The sequence below is a fragment of the Symphalangus syndactylus genome, chromosome 10 (genome assembly GCF_028878055.3).
Source record: "Symphalangus syndactylus isolate Jambi chromosome 10, NHGRI_mSymSyn1-v2.1_pri, whole genome shotgun sequence".
Lineage (NCBI taxonomy): Eukaryota > Metazoa > Chordata > Mammalia > Primates > Hylobatidae > Symphalangus > Symphalangus syndactylus.
Genome location: NC_072432.2, coordinates 107380950 through 107402923, shown reverse-complemented (window position 1 = coordinate 107402923; position 21974 = coordinate 107380950). Strand labels below are relative to the sequence as shown.

Here is a 21974-nt window from a genome sequence, read left to right as displayed (position 1 = left end):
GCTTGATGGGGATGGCATTGAATCTATAAATTACCTTGGGCAGTATGGCCATTTTCATGATATTGATTCTTCCAACCCATGAGCATGGAATGTTCTTCCATTTGTTTGTATCCTCTTTGATTTCATTGAGCAGTGGTTTGTAGTTCTCCTTGAAGAGGTCCTTCACATCCTTTGTACATTGGATTCCTAGGTATTTTATTCTCTTTGAAGCAATTGTGAATGGGAGTTCACTCATGATTTGGCTCTGTTTGTCTGTGATTGGTGTGCAAGAATGCTTGTGATTTTTGTACATTGATTTTGTATCCTGAGATTTTGCTGAAGTTGCTAATCAGCTTAAAGAGATTTTGGGCTGAGACAGTGGGGTTTTCTAGATATACAATCATGTCATCTGCAAACAGAGACGATTTGACTTCCTCTTTTCCTAATTGAATACCCTTTATTTTCTTCTCCTGCCTGATTGCCCTGGCCAGAACTTCCAGCACTATGTTGAATAGGAGTGGTGAGAGAGGGCATCCCTGTCTTGTGCCAGATTTCAAAGGGAATGCTTCCAGTTTTTGCCCATTCAGTATGATACTGGCTGTGGGTTTGTCATAAATAGCTCTTATTATTTTGAGCTACGTCCCATCAATACATAATTTATTGAGAGTTTTTAGCATGAAGGGTTGTTGAATTTTGTTGAAGGCTTTTTCTGCATCTGTTGATGCAGAAAAGAGATAATCATGTGGTTTTTGTCTTCGGTTCTGTTTATATGATTGATTACGTTTATTGATTTGCATATGTTGAACCAGCCTTGCATCCCAGGGATGAAGCCACCCTGACCCTGGTGGATAAGCTTTTTTGATGTGCTGCTGGATTTGGTTTGCCAGTATTTTATTGAGGATTTTTCATTGGTGTTCATCAGGAATATTGGTCTAAAATTCTCTTTTTTTGTTGTGTCTTTGCCAGGCTTTGGTATCAGGATGATGTTGGCCTCATAAAATGAGTTAGGGAGGATTCCCTCTTTTTCTATTGATCTATTGATTGGAATAGTTTCAGAAGGAATGGTACCAGCTCCTCTTTGTACCTCTGGTAGAATTTGGCTGTGAATCCATCTGGTCCTGGACTTTTTTGGTTGGTAGGCTGTTAATTGTTGCCTCAATTTCAGGGTCGGTTATTGATCTATTCAGGGATTCAACTTCTTCCTGGTTTAATCTTGGAAGGGTGTAAATGTACAGGAATTTATCCATTTCTTCTAGATTCTCTAGTTTATTTGCATAGAGGTATTTATAGTATCCTCTGATGGTAGTTTGTATTTCTGTGGGATCAGTGGTGATATCCCCTTTATCATTTTTTATTGCGTCTATTTGATTCTTCTCTCTTTATTAGTCTTGCTAGCGCCTATCTATTTTGTTGATCTCTTCAAAAAGCAGCTCCTGGATTCATTGATTTTTTGAAGGTTTTTTTGTGTCTCTATCTCCTTCAGATCTGCTCTGATCTTAGTTATTTCTTGCCTTCTGCTAGCTTTTGAATGTGTTTGCTCTTGTTTCTCTAGTACTTTTAATTGTGATGTTGGGGTGTCAATTTTAGACGTTTTCTGCTTTCTCCTGTGGGCATTTAGTGCTATAAATTTCCCTCTACACACTGCTTTAAATGTGTCCCAGAGATTCTGGTATGTTGTGTCTTTGTTCTCATTGGTTTCAAAGAACATCTTTATTTCTGCCTTCATTTCGTTATTTACCCAGTAGTCATTCAGGAGCAGGTTGTTCAGTTTCCATGTAGTTGTGTGGTTTTCAGTGAGTTTCTTAATCCTGAGTTCTAGTTTGATTGCACTGTGGTCTGAGACACAGTTTGTTGTGATTTCGGTTCTTTTACATTTGCTGAGGAGTACTTTACTTCCAACTATGTGGTCAATTTTGGAATAAGTGTGATGTGGTGCTGAGAAGAATGTATATTCTGTTGATTTGGGGTGCAGAGTTCTGTAGATGTCTATTAGGTCTGCTTGGTGCAGAGCTGAGTTCAATTCCTGGATATCCTTGTTAACTTTCTGTCTCGTTGTTCTGCCTAATGTTGACAGTGGGGTGTTAAAGTCTCCCATTATTATTGTGTGGGAGTCTAAGTCTCTTTGTAGGTCTCTAAGGACTTGCTTTATGAATCTGGGTGCTCCTGTATTGGGTGTATATATATTTAAGATAGTTAGCTCTTCTTGTTGAATTGATCCATTTACCACTACGTAATGGCCTTGTTTGTTTCTTTTGATCTTTGTTGGTTTAAAGTCTGTTTTATCAGAGACTAGGATTGCAACCTCTGCTTTTTTTTTTTTTTTTTTTTTTTTTGCTTTCCATTTGCTTGGTAGATCTTCCTCCATCCCTTTATTTTGAGCCTATGTGTGTTTCTGCACATGAAATGGGTCTCCTAAATATAGCACACTGATGGGTCTTGACTCTTTATCCAATTTGCCAATCTGTGTCTTTTAATTTGGGCATTTAGTCCATTTACATTTAAGGTTAATATTGTTGTGTGTGAATTTGATCCTGTCATTATGATGTTAGCTGGTTATTTTGCCCACTAGTTGATGCAGTTTCATTCTAGCATCGATGGTCTTTACAATTTGGCATGTTTTTGCAGTGGATGGTACCAGTTGTTCCTTTCCATGTTTAGTGCTTTCTTCAGGAGCTCTTGTAAGGTAGGCCTGGTGGTGACAAAATCTCTCAGCATTTGCTTGTCGGTAAAGGATTTTATTTCTCCTTCATTTATGAAGCTTAGTTTGGCTGGATATGCAGTTTTGGGTTGAACATTCTTTTCTTTAAGAATGTTGAATATTGGCCCCCATTCTCTTCTGGCTTGTAGAGTTTGTGCTGAAAGATCCGCTGTTAGTCTGACGGGCTTCCCTTTGTGGGTAACCCGACCTTTTTCTCTGGCTGCCCTTAACATTTTTCCTTCATTTCAACCTTGGTGAATCTGACAATTTTGTGTCTTGGGGTTGCTCTTCTCGTGGAGTATCTTTGTGGTGTTCTCTGTATTTCCCGAATGTGAGTGTTGGCCTGCCTTGCTAGGTTGGTGAAGTTCTCCTGGATAATATCCTGCAGAGTGCTTTCCAACTTGGTTCCATTCTCCCCATCACTTTTCAGTTACATCAATCAAATGTAGATTTGGTCTTTTCACGTAGTCCCATATTTCTTGGAGGCTTTGTTCATTTCTTTTTACCCTTTTTTCTCTAAACTTCTCTTCTCACTTCATTTCATTCATTTAATCTTCAACCACTAATACCCTTTCTTCCACTTGATGGAATCGGTTTCAGAAGCTTGTGCATGCGTCACATAGTTCTCATGCCATGGTTTTCATCTCCCTCAGGTCATTTAACGTCTTCTCTGAGCTGTTTATTCTAGTTATCCATTCTTCTAATCTTTTTTCAAGGTTTTTAGCTTCCTGGGTTTGAACATCCTTCTTTAGCTCAGAGAAGTTTCTTATTACCGATCTTCTGAAGCCTACTCTGTCAACTTGTCAAAGTCATTCTCCCTCCAGCTTTGTTCCATTGCTGGCGAGGAGATGCGATCCTCTGGAGAAGAGGCCCTCTGGTTTTTAGAATTATCAACTTTTCTGCTCTGGTTTCTCTCCATCTTTGTGGTTTTATCTACCTTTGGTCTTTGATGATGGTGACCTACAGATGCGGTTTTGGTGTGCATGTCCTTTTTGTTGATGTTGATGCTATTTCTTTATGTTTGTTAGTTTTCCTTCTAACAGCCAGGACCCTCAGTGGCAGCTCTGTTGGAGTTTGCTGGAGGTCCACTCCACACCCTGTTTCCCTGGGTATCACCAGTGGAGGCTGCAGAGCAGCAAATATTGCTGCCTGATCCTTCCTCTGGAAGCTTCGTCTCAGAGGGGCACCTGGCTGTATGACGTGTCAGTCGGCCCCTGCTGGGAGGTGTCTCCCAGCTAGGCTGCTTGGGGGTCAGGGACCCACTTGAGGAGGCAGTCTGTCCGTTCTCAGATCTCAAACTCTGTGCTTGGAGAACTACTGCTCTCTTCAAAGCTCAGTTGGAAATGCAGAAATCACCCATCTTCTGCATCACTCACGCTGGGAGCTGTAGACTGGAACTGTTCCTATTTGGCCATCTTTGCTAGGAAACCGTTAATTACCCTTGCCAAAAAGTCAACATCTAAATGTCAAGATGTTTCTCAGTACTGGAAGAGGCCGGGAATTCTACTGTTAGGGACTTTTGCAGCCTGCATAGAAGATCTGAGTTCTCTTTGGCAACTTTATTCTCTGTCAGAATTCAAGTTGCAAAATAATTCTCCTGTTAGATCCTGTGATAGTTAATTTTATGTGTCTGTTTGGCTAGGCCATGGTAGTTTGGTCCATCACCAGTCTAGATGTTGCTGTAAAGGTGTTTTTAAGATGCAATTAATATTTTTATGTCAGTAAACTTTGAATAAAGCAGATTACTCTTCATAATGTCGTAATGTAAGTGGGCCTCATCCAGTCGGTTGAAAGCTTTAAGAGAAGATGACTGGTCTTCCCCAAAGAAGAAGGAATTCTGTCTCCAGGCTTCCTTTGGACTTAAGATTGCAACATTAACTCTTTTCTGAGTGTCCAGCCTGTTGCCCTACCCTCATGGCCTACCTTGCAGATTTTGGACTTGCCAGCCCCCATAATTGTGTGAATGTGAACAAATTCCTTAAACCCCCCATGCCACCCATCTCCACACACAAACACACACACATTCCATCTTGCTGTATTAAGTTTGCCTCTTCACATTGGTGAGCCAAGAATGTTTTTAGGCCAGCAAGCATGTTCTAGCAGTTTCCTGACTGCCTCTAGATGGCCGGTTAACAGAAGGATGCTGCCAATGGGAGACAAATGTTTTCCAGGAGACCAGAGGTGGAAAAGAGAAATTATGATGTTAGGATTTTATTGAAGAGGAACTCTCATTTGGCTTACAAGGTTTTCTGTCTGCCAACAATCATACAAGTTGCTAAGTGCATTCCAATGTACATGACAGAAAACTTTGTTAATGAGAAAATACAACCAGAAAAAAGTAAAAGAGAGGAGGGAGAGGCCACCTATGGTAGTAATTTAAATCCTTCAGCTGTGGTGGTCTTAGTTAGAGTCTCACTTTTTGACAAATATTTGGTGGCCAGGAACAGAAATCAGTGGTCTATTCTTTTTTTTTTTTTTTTTTGAGATGGAGTCTTGCTCTGTCACCCAGGCTGGAGTGCAGTGGTGCGATCTCGGCTCACTGCAAGCTCCGCCTCCCGGGTTCACGCCATTCTTCTGCCTCAGCCTCCCGAGTAGCTGGGAGTACAGGCGCCCGCCAACACGCCCGGCTAATTTTTTGTATTTTTAGTAGAGACGGGGTTTCACCATGTTAGCCAGGATGGTCTCGATCTCCTGACCTCGTGATTTGCCCGCCTCGGCCTCCCAAAGTGCTGGGATTACAGGCTTGAGCCACCGCGCCTGGTCGGTGGTCTATTCTTTTACTACTGTAAGTGTGGTTTGTGGACTAGCAGCATCTCCATCACCTCGAAGCATGTCAGAAATGCAGAATCTCAGGCCCTACTCCAGTCCTGCCAATCTGAACCCAGAGTTCATCAAGTTCCCCAGATGATTCATGTGCACACTGGTTGTAATGCAGTACATGTTTTTGTCCCCCCAGTTTCATCATATTGAAACCCTAATCCCCAGTGGGATGATATTTCAAGATGAAGCCTTTAGGAGGTGATTTGGTCATGAGGGTAGAGCCCACAGGATGGGATTAGTTCCGTTGTAAGTAGAGACATGAAAAAGCTGGCTTCCTGTCTCTGTGTTTCCATGCTCCTCCACCGTATGAGGACACAAGAAGAGGACAGCAGTCTGCAAATCGGGAAGGGAGCCTTCAACCAGACACTGAATCTGCCAGCGCCTTGACCTTAGACTTCCCAGCCTTCAAAACTGTGAGAAATAAATTTCTGTTGTTTAAGCCACCTAGTCTATGGTATTCTGTTACAGAAGCCCAAACTAACTAAGATATTGCTCTAGTTTATTACTCCTTGTCGTAAATTTGTAAGTCTTAATGCAGAAAAGTAACCTGAAATCATTCAGTTCAGGCTCTGGTTTTAAGGTTGGTGATTTATCACCATCCCATTCTATACATAAGACAGCTAAGGCCTGGGAGCTTAAACCGGTTGCCTAAAGTCATAGAACAAGGTGTCTTCTGCCACCAAACACAGCACATCCCACTACGTACCAAATTTTTCAGAGTCTCTGTGAAGTCTTTCTACATTTCTCCTCGACAGAATGAATTTCCTGGCCTGAATTCATTTCTCTGAATTTGGGGGAGAAAAGACAAATGTTACCTTGTCGTTTTGGCTTTTACTCTCTAAACCAGGAAAAAAAAGTTTCAGGGAAACATTACAGTTTTTCCTGAGGGAAAATCATCTTGACATATAGGATAAAAGTTCAGACTCTAGAGCTTGAGGGAGACCTATTTCCAAAAGGATCATGGAGCTTATTTCTGTCACGTGTGTGTGTGTGTGTGTGTGTGTGTAGCAGGGAGTGGAGAGCTTTTAGTACACTCAGTCAAATATAGAGATGTCACTTAGACACAGCAGAACCTGCTGTCCTATATATAAAAAACGGTACTGTACTGTACTGTACTTAATTTAGCCCTCCAGAAAGGGTCATGAATATGCATTTTGTCTAACAAAAATTATTTCTTTCCACAACCTCATGTGTGATGCTGTAGGCTAAGCTAATCAACGTAGTTAAATTTGGCCCTGGTTTTGAAAGTTTATTTTAGAAAAGGTCAAGGTACTAACCCTGTAGTTTATTGTGTGAGGAAAGAAAGCATCATGGCAAACCAAGCCACTGATGTGCACCCCCATCCTAAGAATATAAACATATTGTTTGTATTTGAGGTTCAGTTCCACTTGCAGTTAGTGATATTATTCTCAAAGTTGACTTGATTCCTGCTGTGCTGTGAAAGATAGAAGAACAAAAAACCAAACACCGCATGTTCTCACTCATAGGTGGGAATTGAACAGTGAGAACACTTGGTCACAGGAAGGGGAACATCACACACTGGGACCTGTTGTGGGGTGGGGGGAGTCGGGAGGGATAGCATTAGGAGATATACCTAATGTAAATGACGAGTTAATGGGTGCAGCACACCAACATGGCACACGTATACATATGTAACAGACCTGCACTTTGTGCACATGTACCCTAGAACTTAAAGTATAATAAAAAATATATATATATAAAGAAAAGAAAGACATTGTCTACCATGGGGATGTGGGAGGTCCGTGAGCTTGCCTTTCTCTGGGCAAAGGGGTTGCCCAGAAGGCTGGGGTTGGGCATTTATTCAAACTGTGCATGTAGATATGGTGTAAAAGAAGGCAGAAAAGGGCATCTTACAGATGAGAAGGTTTGATTGGATACATCCTTTGATATGGCACTCGGTTACATGAAGAGGCTTAGGGCTGGGGTGCGAAGGAGACACTACCTCTCCCCTGCTACATCCACAACTGTGAGAGCTGGAGGAGATTCCACCTTCTCTTTGCAGAGGTGGGGATTGGTGATGGTAGATGGTGTGCTGGCCAGGAGAGGAACTGAGGATCCGAGAGGTAAAGTGACTCACATCCCAGAGCTTCAAAGAAACCTGGCCAAACTGAAAGTGGAGGCTATGGCCCTCTGTTTAGAGAGATGACAGCCTAGAACAGTGCTGTCCAGTAGGATTTTCTGCAGTGTTGGAAATATTCTATAATTTTGTCACAGGTGACTATCGAGCACTTGAAAAGTAGCTAGTGTAACTGAGTTTGTCATTTTATTTAATTTTAATAATTTTAATTCAAATAGCCACAAGTGGCTAGTGTCTACCATATTAGGTCAGTTCTAAAAGAAGTGGTACTTTAAAGAGAAGAAGTGGGAAAGCAAGAGTGAATTCAGGGAAAAATGCAGAGTTCAGGTTATGAAAGCCAGGATTCTGAAGGTACATATGAGAACTATCTGGAAAGCATCAGAAAAATAAAGCTTCCTAGACCCAGACCAGGACAGCCCAATCAGAGTCTTTTGGTACATACCTTTAAATGAGATCTACCATATTCATTGGTAAGGAGAGGTAGATCTGGGAATGTGGGTTGCAAATGATAAAAGGTCTTGCTTGCCAAACTCAAGATTTTATACTCAATTTTATTGGCAGCGAGGGCATCATTGAAAGGGGAGAGTCACATGGTAAGTGCATTAGGCAAGGCTTGCAGCAGCCTGTGTAAGACATGATGCCAATGGAAGATAGGAGATGATTGCAGAGCTGAGTGTTAAAAGATACCTGGAGTGTTCATTTCCCCCTCAGAATATGAGTGTGTTTATTTCACTGGGGGCTGTCCATATTCTTCTCTGGCTTGAACATTGGTTCAAAATATTTCTTAGCAAATATGCTGCTGCACGCCTCCAGTCCCACTAAATGTTATGGTGATTGAAAATTACAGTTGCTTCCCTTGGGGGCAGAGGGAGCTCTTTGTAATGAAATAGAGATGCAGCAGCCATTTGGCATGTGGAGTAACAGCTTCTCTGGGACCTCCAGCAGGGGCCCATGGTATCATAAAAGGGGATGACTCACCAGGGAAAGGAACAATTGCAGGTCTCAGAATGTGCCCTTCCCTCTCTATGACTTCTGAGCTCCAATGAGCAATCTTAACTGCTGCCACCGGGAGCTAGGACACTGTGAAAACAGTGTTTGAGGCCCAGCCGATGACTCACTGCATAACTCTGATAAACCATTTCATGGTTCACAGTGGGGAGAGAGATTGCTTTTAAAAATTGAAAGGGAAAAAATAAAATACAATATATATTGAATTGAAGTTTTGAGATGGATAAAATGCCTTTTCCCAAACAGCAAAGTATCAAAAGAGTTAGTTTTTTTCTTTAATAGTGCTGGGGAAGGCATGGGGGAGGGAGAGACTGGGTATCCTTATAAGCTCCTGGGAGAATGGAAAGCTGGGGTTTTAGGACTGGTTTTTATCTTGTTGGGAGAGTTCAGCTGTCATCCTGAAGGACAGGTGACCTCTGCCTGGGAAGTGTTTTCCTCTAGCTATGCCGTTGGCCCTTTATGTGTACAGTCACACATCACTTAAAAACGGGGATGTGTTCTAAGAAATGTGTCCTTAGGCAATTTTGTCATTGAGCAAACATCACAGAGTGTACTCCCACAAACCTAGATGGTACAGTTATCCTAAGTTTCGGGTGAATTTGGTGTTTTACATAGCACGTGATCAGCCACCATCTCACTCTGGCCCCTCCCACTCTCTTTCTCTCCACCTTTCTGGAATAGGGCCAAAGCCCTCCTCTTGTTCCCTGGCAGAAGGGATCATATCATTTTCTTTCCCTGCACTTTTGTTAGGTATTTTTCTAAATACAATTTCTTAAAAAAATTCTCACAACAATTATAAAAGCAAATCATTCTACCTGCTAAATTAATAACTGCCATTTTATGGAGCATCTACCATGTTCTGGACATTATGCAAGATGAAGCATTTTAAGAAGACTTTGAAGAGGGCCAGGAGACTAGACCTCCAGAGAGAAAAAAATTTAGTCATCTGAGATATAATTGATATCTGACAAAGGACTCACTTTTAGCAGTGCCACAGATGTGGGCTCTATTATTTTCTTGAAGGTCTGAGGATTAAAGTTATAATATTAAAGAATGTGTTTTTCATTTGTATTTTCTCAGCATGGCGCTGTTTATGGTAAAGCTTAGCCTTCAGACCAGTCATTTTCTTTGCCTTCTTTAAACGTTTATGAGCCTCTCGACTTTCCTTCTCTTTTTCTCATGATAATCCAAACGGTATCCATAGCGTTTACAGTGTAATTCAATATATTCGTTCTATGGCATGGTGACAGCTGCAGAGTCGCCAGGAGCAGCCCCTGGGGTGCGAAAACGCTCTCAATTTTCGGGTCTCAAAGACCCACAAGCCCACGCCACGCAGGCCGGGACAGGAAAGCTATTTATTTATTTAATAATAGAGATGGGGTCTTGCTATGTTGCCCAGGTTGGTCTCTAACTTCCGGCCTCAAGCGACCCTATCACCTCAGACTCCCAAAGTGCTGGGATTACAGATGTGAGCCACTGTGCCTGACCCCCATGTTCTTTTTTTTTTTTTTTTTGAGACGGAGTCTAGCTCTGTCACCCAGGCTGGAGTGCAGTGGTGCGATCTCGGCTCACTGCAAGCTTCGCCTCCCAGGTTCATGCCATTCTCCTGCCTCAGCCTCCCATGTAGCTGGGACTACAGGTGCCTGCCACCACGCCCGGCTAATTTTTTGTATTTTTTTAGTAGAGACAGGGTTTCACCATGTCAGCCAGGATGGTCTCGATCTCTTGACCTTGTGATCTGCCTGCCTCGGTCTCCCAAAGTGCCGGGACCACAGGCATGAGCCACCGTGCCCGGCCCCGACTGTCTTTTTATTATTATTATTATTTTTATACTCTAGGTTTTAGGGTACATGTGCACAATGTGCAGGTTTGTTACATATGTATCCATGTGCCATGTTGTTTTGCTGCACCCATTAACTCGTCATTTAGCATTAGGTATATCTCCTAATGCTGTCCCTCCCCCCTCTCCCCACCCCGCAACAGTTCCCGGAGTGTGATGTTCCCCTTCCTGTGTCCATGAGTTCTCATTGTTCAGTTCCCACCTATGAGTGAGAACATGTGGTGTTTGGTTTTTTGTCCTTGCGATAGTTTACTGAGAATGATGGTTTCCAGCTTCATCCATGGCCCTACAAAGGACATGAACTCATCATTTTTTATGGCTGCATAGTATTCCATGGTGTATATGTGCCACATTTTGTTAATCCAGTCTATCGTTGTTGGACATTTGGGTTGGTTCCAACTCTTTGCTATTGTGAATAGTGCCGCAATAAACATACGTGTGCATGACTTGCTTTGGCCAATAAAATGTGAGTGAAAATAGCATGTGTAGTTTGGATGTTTGTCCTCTCCAAATCTCATGTTGAAATTTGATCCCCAGTATTGGAGGCGGAGCCCAGTGGAACGTGTCTGGGTCATAAAGACAGATCCCTCATGAACATCTAGATGCTGTCCTCACTCATATTGTTACCATGAGATCTGACTGTAAAAAAAAGCCTGTCACTTCCTCCCCTCCCTCTTTTTCCCTCTCTCACCATGTGAAACCTGCTCCCCTTCGCCTTCTGCCATGATTTGAAGCTCCCTGAGGTCCCTCACCAGAAGCAGATTCTGGTGCCGTGCTTCTGGTACAGCCTGCAGAACTACAAGCCAAATAAACCTGTTTTCCTCATAAGAAAAAAAAAAAAAAAAGAATGTGACTTTGCTGGCACCTGACTATTTTCCTTTAAGGAATGTTTATCTTACTGTATAGTGTCACATATCTTTTATATTTTGTTTTGTAACCATGAGTCACGATATTTTTATTATAATGTCCAAGTCTTTAGATGGGTTCCTTAGAAGCACAGCCTGAGATGGGTATCTGGTGCATGTATCTTACTGTGGAGAGCTCTAAGGATGTGGGTGTGTGTATAGGGTTTGGTGTGGTGTTAGGGGCTGTGTCCAGATAAAAGGAGCTGAGCAAGGATGTGGTCTCAGCTGGAGACTAGCCTCAGTCTGCTCGCACAGGGAGCTCTGGGGCATGAGTAACACCACAAAGATGGTTCTATCTTAAGTCACTCAATCATTGGCCAGGACTGCCCCTGGGGCTGAGATGTGGCATCATCTTTTCAGTAATGAGGGCTTCTTTGGTCCAAGAACAATCCTGTGGAGAATAGAGTATCTGTGTGCTGTCAGCAACTGTTGTAGGCTTCACTGAGTCCCCCCTAAAAACCATATGTAGAAGCCCTAACCCCCAGTATTTCAGAACATGACTGTATTTGAAGACATGGCTTTTAGAGAGGGGGTTAAATTAAAATGAGGCTGATAGGGTGGGCTCTGTATCCTCATAAGAAGAGGAGATGAGGCTTTTCAATGATCGCCATTTTAACTGGCATGAGATGGTATCTCATTGTGGTTTTGATTTGTGTTTCTCTAATGACCAGTGGTGATGAGCTTTTTTCATGTGTTTGTTGGTCACATAAATGTCTTCTTTTGAGAAGTGTCTGTTCATATCCTTTGCCCACTTTTTGATAGGGTTGCTGGAGAGGATGTGGAGAAATAGGAAAGCTTTTACACTGTTGGTGGGAGTATAAATTAGTTCAACCATTGTGGAAGACAGTGTGGTGATTCCTCAAGGATCTAGAACCAGAAATACCATTTGACCCAGCAATCCCATTACTGGGTATATACCCAAAGAATTATAAATCATTCTACTGTAAAGACACATGCACATGTATGTTTATTGCAGCACTATTCACAATAGCAAAGACTTGGAAACAGCCCAAATGCCCAAAAACGATAGACTGGATAAAGAAAATGTGGCACATATACACCATGGCATACTATGCAGCCATAAAAAAGGATGGGTTCACATCCTTTGCAGGGACATGGATGAAGCAAGAAACCATCATTCTCAGCAAACTAACATAAGAACAGAAAACCAAACACCGCATGTTCTCACTCATAAGTGGGAGTTGAACAATGAGAACACATGGACACAGGGAGGGGAACATCACACACCAGGGCCTGTCAGGGGTTGGGGGACTAAGGGAGGGACAGCATTAGGAGAAATACCTAATGTGGATGATGGGTTGATGGGTGCAGCAAACCATCACGGCATGTGTGTACCCATGTAACAAACCTGCATGTTCTGCACATGTATCCCGAAACTTAAAGTATACAAAAAAAAAAAAAAGAAGAAGAGATTAGGACACAGGGACAGCAGGGTATGCATGCACAGAGGATGACCTTGTGAAGAAGCAGCAAGAGGGAAGCCAAGGAGAAAGGCCTCAGAGGAATCCAACCCTGCTGGCCCCTTAATCTCTAACCTCCAGAACTCTGGGAAATACATTTCTATTGTTTAAATCACCCAATCTGTGGTACCTTCTCGTGACAGCTCTAGCTGACTTAATACAGCAGCCAACATGCACAGCAGCTAACAGACGAGGTGTGCCAATTATACTTTGGAGTGTGTCTGGGAAGGGAATTTGGGTGGGACATTTATAGTAGCCACTACAGCCACTTACAAATGAGAACACCGTGACCCAGAGAAGTGAAGTAGCCCACCTGAGGTCACACAGCCAATAAGCAACGGAGGCAGAATTTGATTGCCATCTGACCCTACAGCTGGTCCTCCTAGTCACTACTTTGTATCATCACTTCTGGTGGAAGGCAGTTTTTCTCAGAAGCAGCAGATGTCACCAGTTAACTTTGACTTCAATTTCTTTTTGGTTTTTTGTTTGTTTTGTTTTCATCTAAATTGTGCTTACCTTATACAAAATGGAGCTTCTGGGGGAAATTGAGGCAGCTCAGCACAATGCCTATGTCTGTGTGTCTTAAAGTATTGACTTTTACTGTATGTAAAAGGTAAAAAAAAAAAAAACCTTATGGTTTTGGGGACGTTGTAGCATATTAATCATAGGTTTCCTATACATATGAGAAAATAATATTTGTATTTTTAATGTTTTTATTAAAAAATGAATTTGTGCAGTTTTTCACACCCACAAATGTCATTTTTGGGAAATTAAGAAATGCTTTGATGTCTGCCATGTCAATATAAATAACTGTATCATTCTAAGCACTGCCACTCCCAACTTGTAATGAATGAACGTGGTCTTCATAGAGGCCACATTGAGATATAAGAATAAATCAGTTTGTTCCTATGAGAGCCTTATAATAGCCTTTGTTCAGTATTTTCTGGCTTGGTGTAATAAAGTCATTACCCTCTTCAGAAAACTAGAAAAGAAAGGAAAAATAGAGATGGACATCTTTTGGTAGCTGCCTTCTGCTGAGGGCTCCCACCACCCACCCTCTGTCTTCCCCATGACAGCCAGCTCCACAGACTTTAATGCTGAACTATGATTAGATACGCAGAGAGAGGCAGGGTCTGGGGCAGAATCTAGGCCACCTGGAGAAAGCTCCAGCCTAACAGCATTTGCTATCACACTCTGGGTCCTCTTGACTGAGTTCTGGGACTTGACTGAGTGGGCCTGCAGGATGTAGCTGGAAGTTTTAGTATGATGAAGACATATTTTGCAGTTCAAAGGTATGACTACATCTGAGATATAAGTTCAAAGTATGTGAAAAAGAGGAAAGGGGTGGGGGTCTTAGGAGAAACATCTGTATCTCCTTCCTCTCCTCAGCTTCCCCTCTCCATGCTACTCTCCCAAAAGATTAGTTAATTCTTTGTACATGATACTATGTGGCAATTTGAAACTCCTTATCTCTTAGAGATTTATGTACTCATTTATTCAGCAAGAAGTTTTGGGTGTCTGCTTTGAATCATGTGTTGGGGATACCATGGTGAGCAGGATGGGTGCGGCCTCTGCCCTCCTGGAGCTTACCATCTACCTGGAATATTAGAAGGGATTTTTATTTCAGCAGACATAAAGTGCCAGTCATTGTGCTGAATTAGTGTTTTTCAAACTTAAGGGTGCATCAAGATCACCTGGAGAGCTTGTCAAAACACACATTGCTGGACCTTCATCCCAGTTTCTGATTCAGTAGGTTGGAGATACAGGCAAATTTGGAAATTTTTATTTCTAATAAGAGCCCAGGTGATGTTGTTCTTGCTATTCTGGGGACCACCCTTTAAGAACCATTCTGGCAAGCCTGTCACGTGGATTTGCTTAAGGCATTCTAATGGTTAAAACCATTTGGGATGGTGGTGGGCCCACAGGCTGAGATCTTCTAAATGTCTAAAAAGAACTAAGTTCCTTTAGAGGAAACTTGGTTTTCTCTTCAGACAAAGTTCCTGTTTTATGAAAACACTCTTTTTAAAAAAATTGTTAATGTATATCTGGATCGTTTTAGAATTTTAAAGAGCTAATGCAGTAGATGAAGTGACAGGGAGTTTCTCATTTAACAGTTGCATCTATATGTCATTTTCTCCTCGAAGGTTCTATAAGATAGAGCAATAGTTCTCAAAGTGTGTTTCCAGACAAGTGGCATAGTTAGAAATGCAGAATCTCAGGCCCCATTCCAGACCTACTGAATCAGAAACACTGGGTGTGGGAGCAGGAATCTGTTTTAACAAGCCTTCCAGCTGATTCTGAGGCACACTCAAGTTTGGCACATCTGAGATAGATGGTAGTGAGAACTAGGCTCAGGCTGAATCTGATTCTCCCAGCTCCCTTAAGACAACTTACCAGGATGACTAAGCTTCAGTTTTTCTATCTCGTAAGTCAAAAGTCTATCCCTTGTTGTCTAATATCTTTCAGAGCTACAAGAAAGATAATCGTGACCTTTATGAAATGGTTTTGCTAGCAAAGATGAAAATTCCTAACTAACCATAAGTAGACTTATTCAGTGAAAGAAAGGGGATTCAGATGCAGCAGTGTGATCTTCGGTTGGTCATTAGCTTGTGTGAACCTTACTTTTCCTATCTGAAAAGTGGGCAGAAAAATATCATTCTAGTCTACATTGAAGAGTTGTTGCAAAGATCAAATGGTATCTTTGTGCTATCAAATGGTATCAAATTTTTGTGGTATCAAATGTATATCAACGTGCTTTTTAAACTGTAAAATGCACACAAATATAAAGATTATAACTTTGGGCTGCTCACCCTTAGCTTTGTTCTTTTCTATCAACAAAATGGGAGTAGTTCAATTACTTATACCTCCATGGAGATTGTAAGTAATTTAGACAACTAATAGCACAGCAACTTGAGCTCTTCTAAGGTAAAGTTTTTCTTATGTTTACGTTTTGTCTTTAACATACAAATGTTGAAATATGTAGAAATAGTATAAAATCTTTTAGATTTTATTATAGTGTATACTCTTATTTGAACTAGTCCCATTCTAGAGCAGTGATTCTGAGAGTGCAGCCTCCAAATTAGCAGCATCAGCATCACCTGGGAACTTGTGAGTAATGCAGATTCTCAGGTACCACACCAGACCTACTGAATCAACAAGTCTTGGGGTGGGACCCAAAGATCCGTTTTAACAAGCCCACAGGTGATCCTGATGCTCACACAAGTCTTAGAGAAAGGCATTTATTTGGGTCTTAATTGAAGGATCTGATAAAGGCCATCATTTTCCTGGAACAGGATGATGTCTTCGTTTTTCCAGCATGGATTTGAAACATCTGTGTCCAAACTCGTGCAGCCATTATTGAATTCCTTCATAAACATGTTCTGTTACTGCTTGCCCGGCATACAGAAGATCTGGAATGCCACTCCAGTATACCCATTATGAGGCTGATTCAGAGTGCAAGGAAATTAAAGCTATTTATCAGACTCTTTTCCCCTTAGTGACAGGAGAAAGGAACCTTAGACTAACAAGCTTCAAATGGGGTCTATGTATGAAAAACATGAGGCTTGACAAACACAGTTAGAATGGACTTCCATTTCTTTTGACTTTTCCCTTTGAAAATGAAAATGAGTCCTTTTGTGGGCAGCACCAAATCAGTGGTGCTTACTTAAGAAATACTGGAGACAGATTCATTCCAGTTTGTTTCACAACTTAGGTGGCAGAATGGCACTTTTCCCTGGCCACTTCTTTCCTTCTTCCCATTCTAGGAGGAAATCCTAGGTAGGAGAGGGAAAGGGACTAAGGCTGTCTGTACACAATGAGCTACGTTTTGGGAAGAGGAACTTAGTATTTTAACAAAAGAAAGATTTGTCTGTGTTGTGGAGATATGACTTGGTCCGCTGCCTATGTTTGTAAATAAAGTTTTATTGGGACATAGCCACACTCATTCATTTATGTATTGTCTGTTTTCACACTACAAAGGCAGAGTTTGGTAGTTGTGACAGAGACCATGTAATCTGCAAAACCTAAATTTTTTTTACTATCTAGCCCTTTACAGAACATATTTGTCAACCCCCCTTGCAGAGGTTTCTTCTGAGCTGCTTGAAGGAAACCTTGACGGAATCAGTGGACAGGAAGGACAGTGGGAGGTGAACAGTGTGGTGAAATGCCTGTGGGTTCCTGTGGAGTCCACAGAAAGGAAACCAGAGAGAGGCAAGGTTCCATATTGCCCATTTCAGTTGGGTTCAGTATGGATTTTGAGAAGTTATTCTATTTAAAATAAATAAATATTTTAAACTTGGGTATATATTTGCAATTGTCTAATACAGTCGTACACTGCATAACAATCTTTTGGTCAATGACAGACTGCATGTACAATGGTGGTCCCATTAATGAAGCTGAAAAATTCCCAACACCTAGTGCTATCATAGCCATCATAACATTGCAGAGCAACATAGCCACTCACATACTTGTGGTGATGCTGGGTAAATAAACCTACTACACTGCCAGTCATATAAAAGTGTAATGCATATATTTATGTACAGTATAATGATAACAAATGACTGTTACTACTTTATGTATTTACTATACTTTTTTTTTTTTTTTTTTGAGGTGTGGTCTCACTCTGTCACCCAGTCTGGAGTGCAGTGGCACGATCTCGGCTCACTGCATCCTCTACCTTCCAGGCTGAAGTGATCTTCCCACTTCAGCCTCCCAGTTAGCCGGGACCACAGGTGTGCACCACCACACCCAGCTAATTTTTTGTATTTTTGGTAAAGATTTGTTTTCTCTATATTGCCCAGGCTGTTCTTGAACTCCTGACCTCTGGTGATCTGCCTGCCTCGCCTGCCAAAGTGCTGGGATTATAGGAGTGAGCCACCATGCCTGGCTTGCCATACTTTTTATCATTATTTTAAAGTGTACTCCTTCTACTTACTAAAAAAAATTAACTATAAAACAGCCTTGGGCAGGTACTTCGGGAGGTATTTTAGAAGAAGGCACTGTTATCACAGTAGATGGAGGCTCCGTGTGTGTCACTGCCCCAGAGACCTTCCAGTGGGACAAGATGTGGAGGTGGAAGACAGTGGTATCAGTGATCCTGACACTGTGTAGCAGTAGACTAATGTGTGTGTTTGTGTCTTATTTTTAACAAAATAGTTGAAAAAGAAGAAGAAAGAAAAAATGCTTATTGACTATCTCCTAGTTAGGAGAGATATTAAAAAAAAGAAAATATTTTCGTACAGCTGTACAATGTGTTTGTGTTTTAAGCTAAGTGTTACTACAATAGAGTCAAGAAGTTTAAAAAACGTACAGTAAGCTGCTTATTTTATTATTGAAGAAAGGAAAACATTTTTTATAAATGTAGTGTAGCCTAAGTGTCCAGTGTTTATAAGTCTGTAGTAGTGTACAGTAATGTTCTGGCCTTCACATTCACTCACCACTCACTCACTGACTCACCCAGAGCAACTTCCAGGTCTGCATGCTCCATTCATGGTAACAGCCCTGTACAGATGTGCCATTTAAAAAATCTTTTATACTATATTTTTACTCTACATTTTTAATGTTAAGATACACAAATTCTTACCACTGTATTACAATTGTCTACAGTATTCAGTGTAGTAACATGCTGTACAGGGTTGTAGCCTAGGAGCAATAGGCTATACCATATAAACATAGATGTGTAGTAGATTATACCATCTAGGTTTGTAATAAGTGCCCTCTATGATGTTCACACAATGATGAAATCACCTGAATGACATATTCCTCAGAACATATCCTCATTGTTAAGTGATGCATGACTGTTATTTCTTCCTGGTGTTGGGTATTACCGGAAAAACTACTGAGTGTTTGCCTTATTATTTCCAATAGTAACTAACATTTGTTTGATACATACTTTGCATCCATTATACTATGTAATGTTCACAACAATTCCATGAGATGAATATTATCATCTTTATTTTATAGATGAGAAAACTGAAGTGCAGGAAGCTTAAATAACACAATGTTACAGAGCTATTGCTAGAGGCTTGATTTAAATGCAGATTTTGTTTTTATGCCAAAGCCAGCATTCTAAAGGATTGTTTCTGAATGTTGGCCTCTCTAGCTAGGTTGGGGTGTTTTTCAAACTGCAGGTTGAGAGGTCAGTTTAGTGAGTTGCAACCAGCATAAAAAAAATAATTGAACAGAATGAAAAACACCAGAGTGTGTCATGTAGTTTGGGTAAGTAGGTCTTGATGTGTGAAACTTTTGTTTCCACTATAAAGATATTTATATACATACATATATAAGCATATTTCTGTGCACTGGACAACAATGTAAATATTTCTTACCGTGTCATAGTTTGAAAGCCAAGGGAGTGGACAAGGAGGAATGAAGATAAAGAAAAAATGGGAGAGCAAGAGGGAAAAATATGAATGAGTGAGAGAATGAATAACAGTCAAAGGGACAAAGAGACTCAAGGAGAGGGAGAGGAAGTAAAAGAGAGTGGGGAAAGAGGGAGAATGGACAACTCAGAGAAAGAGACACAGAGATTCAGGGAGAGTTGAGGGTGGGCAAGAGAAGGAAGACATCATATGGTTCTGTCTTTCATTCCACTCAGCAAGCACATGCCCCTACTTGATGGCAGAACTGGAGATCTCTCAGGGGATTTTAGTTTTCATACACTTCTCATGCTGTGATTCTCTTGTCATTCTCAGTGTAAGTAAAATGAAGATTTTTATTAAACATGGCTTCTAGTCATTATAGCAAAAAGATACCTGCACGTTTATGTTTATCACAACACAATTCACAATTGCAAGGATATGGAACCAACATAACTGCCCATCACTGATGAGTGGATAAAGAAAACGTGGCATATATACACCATGCAATACTACTCAGCCATTAAAAAAAGAATGAAATACTGTCTTTTGCAGCAACTTGGATGGAGCTGAAGGCCATTATTCTAAGTGAAGTAACTCAGGAATGGAAAACCGAATACCATATGTTCTCACTTATAAGTGGGAGCTAAGCTATGGGTACACAGAGGCATGCAGAGTGGTATAATGGACTTTGGAGACTCAGAAGGGAGGAGGGTGGGAGGGAGGTAAGGGATAAAAAACCGCATGTTGGGTACAGTGTATACTACTCGGTGAGGGTGCACTAAAATCTCAGACTTCACCACTACAAAATCACCCATGTAACCAAAAACCACTTGTATGCAAAAGGTATTGAAGTTCTATATGAATGTACATACGTGTATAGGTATGTTATATATATACGTGTACATACAGACACGTGCAGGTGTCTTCTTGATATAATGACTAGAAGCCACGTTTAATAAAAATAATATATATTATTTCAATATAAATAATAAAAATAATATATATTATTTCAATATAAATAATAAAAATAATAAAAACTATGGCTTCTCCATAACAGTATTCTATCTCATCTGATGCTCAGCTGAAAAATCAGTGATCTGAACTGATGTGAAAAAAAAAATACGCTGGGTTGAAATTGCTGAGAGAAGATATGAGATCCCTAGTACACTGCTTTCTAAGGAACTGGCAAAGGCAATTTTGAATATATGTAATTATTGTCTTTTGAGCTAATTTTTATTGTACTGTACAGCAGCCTTTTATGTTTTAGTGGGAAACCATAGATAACAAACACATTTTAACATCTTCTATTTCCAGGGAATTCTACATCCATTAAGTATTTTACTTTCAAAGGATTCTGGACTCATTTAATGAAAAGCCCATTTGTACAGACATGGAAATTGAGTGAACATTTGTATGAAACTTCCCTGCATACCGATGCTTTCATGAGAATTCTATTACTAAATCTCAGCAGCCACTCTACTAGATTACACTTATGTTAATTTTATCACAGAAATTGGAGCTCTGTGAGTTTAAGTCTCTTGCACAAATTTTCATCTAAAAGGTGGAAGAGCTAGATTCTAGCCTTGATTTTCTGACCCCAAATTTTATATTTTTCCCACTAGACCAGAAATAGCAACAATAGATTGAAAAATAATGTGTTACAATTTGGAAGAAAAATTTTAATTTTTAGTCTGAGTATGGTGCAAAGTCTAAAATGCTTACTGTTTTGCTGCAGCTGAGTATTATAATTTTCTCCTCCCTTGGCCCAAGGGTAGTTGTTTAGGTAGTTCTTTATTTCTAGGCCCCCATTAGTAAATTAGAGTTTATATTGTTATGCTTTCTTGTGATCCATTCATGGCCTTTCTTCATTGAAGATTGTTATAAACACCAACTTTATTCTAGTTACTAAGAGTGTTGCATCAAGTAGCTTGGGTAGATGCTTATTGTCATCAGCTTAAGTGGGTATTCTTTTTTAAAATAAGTGCTGAATGTAAGGTTGAGTAAGTACGACCCACCAGAGTGAACTCCATCTCAAAAGCCATCATTACCTGTTAGAAAAGAATTGTGTTTTTCCCAGCTTGCCAAAATGATGGTGCTATATATCCTGTTCATCTTGTTTGGTCTTACCAGTAACATTTTTAAAAAAAGAAGTATCTAGGAAAAATGCTGTGGTAGTTTTGCTCCAACTTCCTATGCTAAAAACTTTATGTATGTTGTGTAATAGGACCCTTCAGCCAGGACATCTTGTCCTACCTTTGCTCCTAAATTTCCTCATTTTTAATAAGGATTCATGCCTCCAAATGTCAAAATGTTAAAGCATGTTATTTATTCTTGTTTAATGATTTTTTTCTTACCTTCAAAAGGTAGTTGCTAATGGAAATGTTTCTCCTTTCCTCTACTGGTTTTATTTTGCTGGGTGTTTATTACATTCAACCAAATACTTTCAGGAAGCTGAGATTCAGCTCTACACTCCATGGAAGCTTTGTCAGTGCAAGCAAAATATACATCCCTGTGAAAAGATACGGTATTCTTACCTCATTATAATTTTAATAACTGGTAGTATCTGACTGTCGTTTGTTCATTATTTCAGAGATCCCAGAAGACCCACTTGTGGCTGAAGAGTACTACACTGATGCATTTGATTCCTATTGTGAAGAGAGTGATGAGGAGGAAGAAGAAATAGCGTTAGAAAGAACAGAGAAAGAAATCAGGAATGAGGGATCCCAGCCTGCTTACAGAACAAACCAACAGGTATGTGACGCTCCCCGTCAGAAGCCACGGAACTG

The 21974-nt window shown here is 40.6% G+C and overlaps 1 protein-coding gene across 30 annotated transcripts in view; it reads left to right on the top strand.

Annotated features, from left to right (window-relative positions):
• The window catches only part of NEK11 (NIMA related kinase 11), a 327824-nt gene that overhangs the window by 171276 nt on the left and 134574 nt on the right, over positions 1-21974 (top strand). For all 30 annotated transcript variants that reach the window (XM_055295453.2, XM_055295455.2, XM_055295452.2 and 27 more), the window contains one exon: positions 21779-21939. In XM_055295453.2, coding sequence (XP_055151428.2) covers positions 21779-21939 — 161 coding nt within the window. The remainder of the gene's footprint in view (positions 1-21778; positions 21940-21974) is intronic.